This window comes from Centruroides sculpturatus, unplaced genomic scaffold (genome assembly GCF_000671375.1).
Source record: "Centruroides sculpturatus isolate CEXI.00-Female unplaced genomic scaffold, Cexi_2.0 scaffold3215, whole genome shotgun sequence".
Classification (NCBI taxonomy): Eukaryota; Metazoa; Arthropoda; class Arachnida; order Scorpiones; family Buthidae; genus Centruroides; species Centruroides sculpturatus.
This window is the reverse complement of record NW_019387350.1, coordinates 551-12,081: the sequence shown is the minus strand read 5'-3', so window position 1 is coordinate 12,081 and position 11,531 is coordinate 551. Positions and strand designations below refer to the sequence as shown.

The 11,531-nt window shown below is 28.6% G+C and overlaps 1 protein-coding gene across 1 annotated transcript; it reads left to right on the top strand.

The window, feature by feature from the left end:
• Nucleotides 1-1,095: 1,095 nt before the first annotated feature.
• LOC111616376 (leucine-rich repeat-containing protein 1-like) lies at nt 1,096-11,180 on the top strand (the record flags this gene model as incomplete). Its single annotated transcript, XM_023357788.1, has 3 exons — nt 1,096-1,225; nt 7,276-7,354; nt 10,694-11,180. Coding segments are annotated over 3 exons (324 nt in total), but the record flags the coding sequence as incomplete, so codon positions are not given.
• Between the last annotated feature and the right edge of the window lie 351 nt (nt 11,181-11,531).

Here is an 11,531-nt window from a genome sequence, read left to right as displayed (position 1 = left end):
CCATTGTTACTTAACACTTCCATTGTTGATGGAAGTGTTAAGCCTTAATCCTGTCTTTCTCCCTCACCCGGGGGAATTTCGAAAAATCCCTTCTTAGTGTGCGTTTTCGTGACGTACCCTATCTATGTACCAAATTTCAACTTTCAACTCCTAACTGTTTGGGCTCTGCACTTATTATTATTATCATTATTATCAACCCGTCTCGATTATATTATAGATAATAATAATTCATCAATGCACCTCTAACTTACTAATTATACACTTGCCGTGTGTCTAAAGTACACTATGGATTGCTAGAAACTTAAATTATTGATAAATAAACAAATACAGCTATCCCTTGCTTAATGTGGAATTTGATTAATGTGCAAAATTAATTGCAGCAATCCCTTTATATATGTGGCAGAAGTTTTAATTAAAGCAGCTTTACCAGCTGTATTTACTTAATATAGATATTGTATTTGATTAACATGGTAGCATTGACGGATTAATTAACCATGTTAATCAAGGAATACCTATAAATGAAATATAGGCACTTGTACATTAATACATTAGTATTCTTCTTTATATCATAAACAGTTGATTAGATGTCTTACAGCTTATACAATGAAACACCATGGTCCACTTTTTAAACAGTTTTACATTTAACACTACTACTACTGATACTTGTCTCTCTTAGAAGCTAAAACTAAGGTTAAATTTAAACAAAATAAACTAAGAATATAACAAAATTATGATATCACCACCAACAAGTGCAGTGTAAATAATATAAATAAGTACATTCTACATATGATACTATCCATGGCTACCCAGTAAACTAGTCTGGTGGCTATGGAAATTTTGTCTGGATTAAAGGAGGTGCTAGACCATCAGTTGCCAGAAATTTGGTGATGTACCTTATATTTTTATATGAATTACAGTACTTTTAATGTGTTCCTAAATTTTTACAGTTTGTTTTGAAAACTGTTACAGCAAGGTAACATAATCTTTATAATTAGTTTATAAAGTACATAATTATTAAATAATCTTATAATTATGTACAAATTTTCTAGATTTTTAATATGTATAAAGCCAGGATTACTGAGATACTGATTTGAGATTTCATTTCAGGGATTGTTTCGACTTACGAAGCTTTATCATCTGAGCCTGAGTGATAACGAGATAAATTATCTTCCACCAGATATTGCAAATTTAATTAATTTAGAAGAACTGGATGTTTCTAAAAATGGTAACTTTTATTAAATGAAATTATAAATTAAGTTCATATAACAAGTGAAATTAATATGGATTTTTTTTCTGGTGTGTTTATCTTAGATGTTTAAAATTTAACTGTATCAGCCCATTTGGAAAGTAAGTTCTGTTTGCAAATATTTCTGCTGCAGTGTTGCAGTGTGATTTTTGCGCATACATGCTGACTTTATTTATTGGCAAGTCACAGATGCCATTATGAGAATGTTAGCTCATGTTTACGTATTTTTATTTTTTTTGTGCACTTAACACGTTCGTAACAAGTAAGCTATTGTCTTTGAAATATGTTTCGTCATCTGTTTTTCAAATGAAAGAAATGTGAAAACTGTAGACCTGTATCACCAGATTTGTGAGATCTATAATCAAAACGCCATGAGTGATGAAGTGGTAAAGAAATGTGTCAGTGGTTAGCAGCAGTGCTGGGCAAATGTTTTTTTCTTCAGTTCATGCATCTGAAGAAATTTCTTGCTGGCCATCCTTTTCTCAATGGTGTCAAAGAAACAGTGCAGAAATGGCTATCTTTACAGGTAGCCGTATTTTATGAGGAGGGTCTATAGAAACTGGCCTTATTATGATAAATGCCACAATAATGGTGTAAACCATATAGAATTGTAGGTTAAAGTATACCAAATTTGATAAAAATAAGATTTGTTGACAAAAATAATTGTTTTTTTTTTTTTTTTTTAAAGCTTAATGATACTTTCTGATGGCTGATATTTATGGTAATAATTAGTTTTTCTGAACAGTAATTTAAATGAATTAATTGACTATAACGCACACAATGTGAATGAAAATAATTTCATAATTGGTATTTTATTGTATAAGTAATGTAATAAGTGAGCAATTGTGTTCTTGTGTGCTTAGAATTTTCTTGATGTTTGATATAATTGAGTAAAGCCTCAATTAGATGAAAACTTTCTTATTTAATAGCAAAAAATATTAGTGTTATACTGTTTTTATTCAAATTTGTAATTGATTAAACTGTTAAAGTACTAATAAACCAAACAGTCACTGTAATCGATCAGACTAATGATTAACTATTAAATAATTTGATACTAGAGGTAAGTACTGATTATGGCAATTGCTTGGTTTATTATTAATACATTGGACTTTGTGATGTTTATATATATGTCTATTAAAAAACTACACATTCAATAATCAATGAAAATGATTTAAGTGATAGTTAATATACAGAGTGATTGTAAAATCTATGTATAGTAAGTCTAAGTTTGATGAAAAAGTAAACATTTTCAGACCTGTTTGATTCCATTATCAGATGGATCTCAAGTGTCAAAAAAAATTGATAACTTATTTTTGAGATTCAGCTGATGCTAGAGCTAAGCAGTTCCAAAAACATTTATCTTTTTGTTAAATTTAAATCACTTGCTGTAAGCTGGAATTTTATACTTATTTACTATTAAAAGGAATCAATATGTTGAGATTTCAAGTAGAAATATTATATAGTAAAGCCTGTGTAAACTAGAATTGCACAGTACTGAATTATTTCTTCCATTTTGGCATTGTTTTGAACAGGTTTTAGTATTTCTTTTTTATCTTTAAATTACACCAGATGGATGTCATATAGTTATTTTCTTGTTTTTTGTAGTAAAATCAATTTGACGTATAAACAAATTTTTATTATGATGCTTAATCCAAAGCGATTTTCAACTGAAAATGGGCATATTTGAATGCAAGAATTGAGAACTATTTGAGTGAAAAAGGTTCTTGAGAACTTGTACTAGGTTTTCAAATACTTCTCAAATGTAATTCTTATGAACTCACATGGTAACAAACAAGCCAGTTCAAACACCAAATGCTTGTCTTAATCTACCATTGGAAATTCCAACCATGTTGCAGTAATACAGAGACCAAATTATTTTGTGATCCTTTATTTTGTATTCTTTATAAAACCATCTTTTTTGTATTAAATAATTTCCCATAATTGTTCAACATTACATTTCCTCACTTACCAGCAGAGCCTGTTCTGATAGGTATGCAGTGAGTACATGTATACAGGTGGCCAAAATCCTATAGTATTATAGTAGTAAAATATGCCAATAGTGCACTTTAAAAAATAAAATTCAAATATAATTTATTATTATTTTAATACTAGAAATTTCCTCACCAAGCATGATGGACTACTTTCTATGAGAAAGTAGAGTAAACAACCACTCACCGCACCAGGATATAGTTACTGACATATACTATATCTCTCATACGTTGATTGATAACATGGTGTAGAGTCCTGGTAGGTCGACACTCTGCGCAGGCGCGATGTGGTTGTAATAATTTTCGAACTTATATTTGAAATCTTGTTTGAATTTTATTCCAAAACGAGAAACCATCGAGGAATCATTAAAAAACCTGATGAAGGACTCAGAAGGAGTTTGAAAACGTTTGTTTTTGTTTGTTTTCGTCATCTACACACCGTAATTGATTCAGTATATCAGAGAAAGTAGAGATTGAAGAATTGAGAAGAGTACAGATTTCAAGAAATTCAGGAAGTGTAGCTAATGTTTCTACAAATTAAGTAATCTATGTTGCCTGTGGAGGCATAGTTAATATGTGATAATACATCTTAAATAACAGGCTCGTTAGATTGTTACTTCCAATTGGATAATACAGTGTCACATAGTCACTATAAAAAGTTTTTTTAAAAAATTGTTGTAGAAGTAACATGATGCAGCAGTTTTTAAAATTTAAATTTAATGAAGTAAGCTTAAAATATGTCATTTTCCAAAATATTTAAAAATGCAACTTAAGGTAAAATTCCATTGTCAAGCATGCACTAAATGAGAGGTCACAGACATCGCTGAAACATAAGTGTGATCACTGATTCGAAATTGATAAAATGTTTATTCTATAGGTAATATTTCTGAAAAATATGTAGCCTGTACTTTCCATCAGAACATAAAACAAATATAACCAAAATTTCTTCTGGATTGGACAAAAATTGCAGGAGTTGTAAGTAATAATATATGCAGGCTTCTATATTATTATAACTGATGATATAGCTGTACAGTTTATGGATATAAATGTGGTACAGGGAGATGACCTGAATGGATGGCTGGGGACACTTGAGAAGAGAAGACATTAGGTTTGGGGTCAAGGGTAAAAGAAGGGTGTGGAGTGTGAGGATGAAGTTGGAGGGAGATGTCGAGTTTGTGCATGAAGTCAGAATGTTGTGAAGGGCTATGATAAAGTTGTAGTTAGACTTAGTGAAAGTTTTAAGTGGTGAATAAAGTATTTTTGTTGGAGTTTCATTGTGTTGGTTAATTTAATAGAAAAACTCACACGAATAGAGCCAGAGTATACATGTTAGGTGTTTTGCATTAGAAAAATTAAAAGTGAAGCAACAGGTGATGGGAGATTCATCCTTTAAACCATCAAAAAATTTATCAGTGGAAATTCCATAACCACTACGATTGTTTCTTGTTTTAAATCATGTAAAAAGCATAAAATCTGGAGTTTGTAAATTTTTAAAGATTGCAAACTCCAACTTTTATTTACATTAGCGAGGTTGAGGCCGAAGTTTTAAATGCGAAAACGTGTACATTGGACATTCCGCGCCGCTTTCCCATAAGCTTAGAAGTTTGACAATGGTGTTTGGATAGTCAGTGGAATCATGCTCAACATTCCAAACACCATTGTCAAACTTCTAGGCTTACATATTCACGTTAAGTAACATTTAACTTGATAAATTATTCTTTTGTCAAAACTGTGTCTTTATTTTTAATGTCTGTTTTTATTTCGCAATGAAGTAAANAGAATGTTGTGAAAGGCTATGATAAAGTTGTAGTTAGACTTAGTGAAAGTTTTAAGCAGTGAATAAAGTATTTTTGTTGGAGTTTCATTGTGTTGGTTAATTTAATAGAAAAACTTCTCACACGAATAGAGCCAGAGTATACATGTTAGGTGTTTTACATTAGAAAAATTAAAAGTGAAGCAACAGGTGATGGGAGATTCATCCTTTAAACCATCAAAAAATTTATCAGTGGAAATTCCATAACCACTATGATTGTTTCTTGTTTTAAATCATGTAAAAAGCATAAAATCTGGAGTTTGTAAACTTTTAAAGATTGCAAACTCCAAGTTTTATTTACATTAGCGAGGTTGAGGCCGAAGTTTTAAATGCGAAAACGTGTACATTGGACGTTCAGCGCCGCTTTCCCATAAGCCTAGAAGTTTGACAATGGTGTTTGGATAGTCAGTGGAATCATGCTCAACATTCCAAACACTGTTGTCAAACTTCTAGGCTTACATATTCACGTTAAGTAACATTTAACTTAAAAATTTATATTTAAAACTTTTATAGAAAGTTTTGTGTATTTATGTTAAACATTCAATGAAACAATTTTGATTGAAATTTATTGTAATAAGAGCATTATTATTTATAGATTAGTTCTTAATTTTAAAAATTTGTAATAATCACTAATATTGTAAACAAAGAATTTAACAAAACAATCTAAGCTTTTGAAATAATAACCATATCTGACATTTTCATAATACACTAGTTAAACTATTTTTCTATTTACATTACAATTATAATACAATTTTTCTATTACAATAAAACAAAATTGGTTATTTTATANCTTAAAAGTAAAAGTTTGATGTTAAATTCAAAATTTACAAAATACTTTGAATGCAAGAAATTTGATTGTATAGACTACAGTAGATGTCTGTAAGCTAGGTGTTGTAGAAATTTGAGGGGTCATACGAAGGTTTGTTACTTGAAGAATTGAGTTTGAAGGATTGCATATGTTTGATGTCTTGGATTTTGTTCAGCTTTAATATTGTGAAATGTACATTGAAAATAATTTATCTGTGTTTTAGTATTTTGTCCAAATGGCTTTACAAGATATCAATGTATGAAATTGGGACTTTTGTAGTTGTTAGCATGTAAGGATGATTAGTTATGATATCTTGGTAGATAAATGTACCAGAATATTAAACCGATTAAAAATAGTAAATGTCATATGACAATTGATTTCCTCTGCCATGGATACAAAGAAACCCATAACATTAAGATGAAATATACTAAAAACACAAAGTAAGCAAAAAAAAAAAGATTACGATGAGATAAAGAAACAATAAACTATGCATTTGCGCATATGTTTGTAGTGAACAAAATCTTCAACAGAATAAATGTTCAACAGAGCTCATATTATGAGAGATGTGGTGAAAATAGTATTGTAAAGAGATTACTAACCTAAAATATGGTGTATAAAAGAAACATGTTTGGCTATGTGTGTTTTACTGTGGAGCTTTTAAGCAGAGTCATTCATAATGGACATAACCATTAAAATATTTATAAAATAATAAACAGTCAATTTATTTTATACGTTCACTAAGGGAAAGAAGTTCTAATCTGGACCTAGCTACATTAGCTTATAAATGAAAATTAAAGAAAAAAGTAATAAAGTAATATGTTATAGATTAGATTCTTCAACCTACACAGTAGAAGCCACGAATTTTACTAACTATGCAACCACAACTATTGTGTTTCGTCTTTTTTTGATAAATTATATGCTAATAGAGCTACAAAAGTCCAACTTTAAACATTGATATCACGTAAACGAAAGGCCCTTTGAACAAAATACTGAAACGATGGTTAATTATTTTCAATGTACATTCACAATGTTAAAGCTCATCAAAATTCACACCGTCACAAACGTGATGATGTGGATTTCCTTTTGTAACTGTAAGAGTTGTGAGTAGGAAAATATGATACACATCCAATATAGGCTGTCTATAAGTCTCATTTAAAAGTTATTATGGAAAAGTTAGTAATAAAATAGGAAGAAAATTCTTTGAGTATTTTTTAAAACCATATAAATTAATGGTAAATGTTTCTAAACTTGACAAAAGTGATTTCCAATGTTGGTTACATAAATTAATGTACAATTGTTCCAATGTGAATTTGATTGTTATAGAGCTATATTTAACTTATTTGGATGTCAACAGGTTAAAAAGTCATTTTTTGTAAAATTTCAATGATTGATGATAATATATACGCATTATAATTTTCAGATATCACAGAAATTCCTGAAAATATAAGGTTTTTAAATAATCTTATTATTGCAGACTTCAGCAGTAATCCTTTATCAAAGTAGGTATAATTAATTAAATGAAATTTTTAAATAATAAGACAAAAAAATTGAAATTAACTATTCAAAATCAATTAAATGGAATTCAAAGTAATTATTAAAAATCAAACTTAGCAATAAAGAAGTCTATTAATTTATAAATAGGTAAATATTTTGAGTTTTTGTTTAGTTTCTGGATAAGTGAAAAAAGCATTTATTTAAATTTTATTCGCCCATGAAAGGACGATTTCATTATAATGTTGTGTATTTTAGAATTTTGCTGCATTTGAAAATGTTCATATCAAAATCTGAAAGAATTCCTATTGTAATTTCTCAGATTTGTGAAATAGAATGTCCGAAACATTCTAAAATGATACGACGCAGACTTTAAAGAAGTTATTTGATAATCTGGTTGAAAGATTAAGGCCAAGATGTAGTCTCTAATATCTGTTTGCGTATAAATTAATGGACTTTTTTATTATTAAGTTTTTAATTTTTATTTTATATTTTTTTAACAATGGAAAAGAATGTTATAAATTAACTTACATAAACAATCATAAAATTTTTATAATAGAATTTGTTAGAATATTGTTCAAATAAGTATTCACCTTTCTTTCGTCTATGCATTAACAAAGTTAATACATGGGGCGAGACAATAATTATTGTCAACTTGAATATCTAAATGAATTATTAAGATTGCATTTCTTTGAGGTTTTATGATGGCATTCTTGTTTTTTTTTAGCATTTGGCTAAAAAAAAAATTGGACATGATGCACTGCATTGAGATGAAATGAAAGATCACCTTTAGATAAACTATTGTGTGTATGTGTGTGTGTATCTTTTCAATGCAACTTCTAAGAGGAATAGAAAGAAGGGCATTTAAAATCATTGAAACTCAATTATAATAAAAATATGGAACTGTGGATTATAACTTATTTGAAGCATATTGTAATAATTCTCTGTTCTATGTGTTTATGTACAGAAATAACACTATTTCAGTGTTATCATACTTTGTTGTTTCAATAATTTTGAATGCCCTTGTATCATAAATATTGTATTCTCTCTTAGTAGCTGCTATCAAAAAATACATACATACTTGTAACATTTTGTTTAAAATAATTTGATCTTGAGAATGAAGAATTTTTCCTTTGAGACATTATTTTCTGCATTAAAAATTTTAATCTTTTTGTTAGTTAGTGTAAGTTGAGTTTTATGTTTATTTCATTTAATTTAGATTATAATAAAGTCCTGATAAACCAAAATTTAATCAAGTTTCCTTCTCCTCTGAGGTGAATTGTAGAAGAGTACTTGGCCAACAAGAGAATGCAATACAGTATACAAAAATTTAAGAAAAATTCTTGAGTAGACGATACACACAAATGTCTTTTTTAACTTAGTCATTTCACATGCACATGAGAAAAATAACAGTTCTATAGCAGAGTCGACCTTTTATTTGAGGCTACTCATTCGCCTCCGTATGTAAAAAGGTTAAACATAATTCCTCTGGCAGTGGCAGTTTTGTTAACTTAAATTTGTCCTGGCTAATTTTTATGCAATACAGTATAGTTTGTTTTGCAGATCTAGACTGGAAGATGTGCGGTACTCAGAAGTGGTTTTAAAGTTTTACTCTGATAACTTCTTGTGATAATATGAATTTGAAAAAATTAAACATTGTTTAATTGTATTTGACATAAAACTCTGATTTTATAACAGTATCCTCGTATTTCATCAATCACTTAGAACTAAATATTGTACTAAACTGTACATGCTTTCAGAGTTTTTCATTATCTAATGTACTCTTGTAGTCCACGTTAACTCAAGTAATTAGGACTATTGTACGCAATAATTAAGATAAAAAATTCAGCAATGAGTGTGTAATTCCTCTGGCTGTTATGGAACCTTATTTAAAAGTAACTTATATCATTAAATCATTACCCCAATCTTGAAATATTAAATGAAATAGATGCACTAATAAAAAATTCTATGCGTGTACACATGCATTGAATTTTTTTTCTCAGTTTTTGACATTTTTGGGTTCAGAAGGTCTCAAAAACATGGAGATTTGCAAAAAACTGAGGATCAACTTTGAAACGATTCCAATAGCCTCCAATTCCCTTGTTATGTATACATAAAAGCCAGGAAAGTAAAACGAAAGTTAACAACAGATTCAATTGATAAATAATTTTTACGTTGTTTTCAATATCATTTTATTCTCTTTTCAAATTTGTTGAAATTAAATATTTATTAAAAATATAAAGATGATATGTCAGTTATATAGCTATCTAATAAATATATCACACCTAATATAATGGTATAACAATACATTGTTTTATATAATATATAAGTTATATATTATATAAGTNATCTGTCTTGAATCATCAATCCCCATCTCTTACACCTGGCCACCTCTACAATAGGCCTTAAAAAAGATCCTCTTATTGCTCATAGGACAGAAAGAGTAAGAAAATAGTCAGTCAAGATGTGGCATGAATTAATCTGATGTTTAGTGATTTGATTATTAGAGTTTGGATTTGATTGTTTATATCAATATATAAGTAATATTTGCTTATATATTGATCTTCATCTCTCTGAAATACACATGCATAAGATTTGATATTTGACTATCAAGACATTTGATGATAGTAAGTTTTCTTTGATATGGAGGAAACATCAAAGAAAATTTACTGAGCACATTTTTGCAGAATTCTACAAATGTGTCTTTTGCTTAGTAAGACTCAAATCTGAGCATTTTCGTACAAATTTCCAGAATTTGTATAGAAAAGCATTTTCTAACTGCATAAATTTTTAGAATTGTTTGTATCTGAACATTATAATTTGAAGAAAATATCACCTGTGGCAATATAGGCTTATGTGACAAATAAAACAAAAATTTATAAAAAATATTATTTATATTTAATTTTATATAGTTTACATGCTTATTCTGATTATCAGAGTGTTGAATATATCAGTTTTTAAGTTAATCAATCTCCATAAAAACTTTGTGTATTAAAGCCTAGAAATCATTTGTAATGCCCAAGTACTTTTGAACCAATCAAGCCAACCTTCAGGGACTTCGTACCAACTGTATCTTTTGGTTGTAGATGAGTTCATGTAAATCTCCTGAAAATAAGCATGAATTTGACCTTCAAGCCAGTCAGGCTTTGAAAGTACTTGGGCATTAGAAGATGAGAGGTTTTCTCGGGTTGGTCTCCAAAAAGTAATTTGTTACTGAACTTTAATTGTTACTTTAAAGTAACATCTAAACTATGAATCTTAAGATAAGTTATAAGTCATTTAAAATAATTATTTATTTAATAGTATTTAAAAGTTTGATATTTTATTTCATTTTTTTTATTTTTTAGATTGCCTTCAAGTTTTCCTCAGTTAAATAACTTGACGGTTTTGGGATTGAATGATGTTTCTCTTTCAGAACTTCCACATGACTTTGGAAGGTATTGTATTTTGTTAATACTATAATGAGTTTAGTAAAGTTTCAGAAAAAATTTCATATAGTAGACTATACATTTTTGACCTAATTAATTGCTGGAAAACCATCATTAAACAAGCTCTTATAAATCAAACTTTCCCTGAACTTAGTGTTATAAATTAAGATCCTATTCATGGAAATACATTTTGATAAATAGCTTAATGTGTATTACATTACATAGTCGAAGTATAGTAGAATGTCAGTTAACTGTACCTATTCATGACATGATTCAGACGATTCAGATTATTGAAAATTCAAATAATTAGTTTAAGAAAAAAGCATTCTTATCCACAAAAAATGCTATTACAAAGTACTTTTTCAGTAATAAAAGATTATTTCCAGCAGTTTTCTTTAACAAATTATTTTTTCTTTGACCACCATTGTTAGAGAATGTCTTAGTTTATTTGATATACTGTAAATTTTTAAGTACCCATAAAAACAGCATTTGAAAATCAAATTGAACATAGCACTAAACATTGCTTTATGATGTTAATGGCTAGAAATAAACTAGAATGAGTAGGAGTAAGATCACATGGCTGATTTCACAAATGGAGATGTACATAAAAGATAGAGCTTGCATTCCTTGGGTGATTTAATGAATTGGTAATTTTGATAATTAGACTACTTCTGTTTATGGCAGTTAAATGTGCCATTTTCATATCAGTTATAAATGGAAGATTGTAAAGTTTACAAAAGATTGTTAATTACAAAAA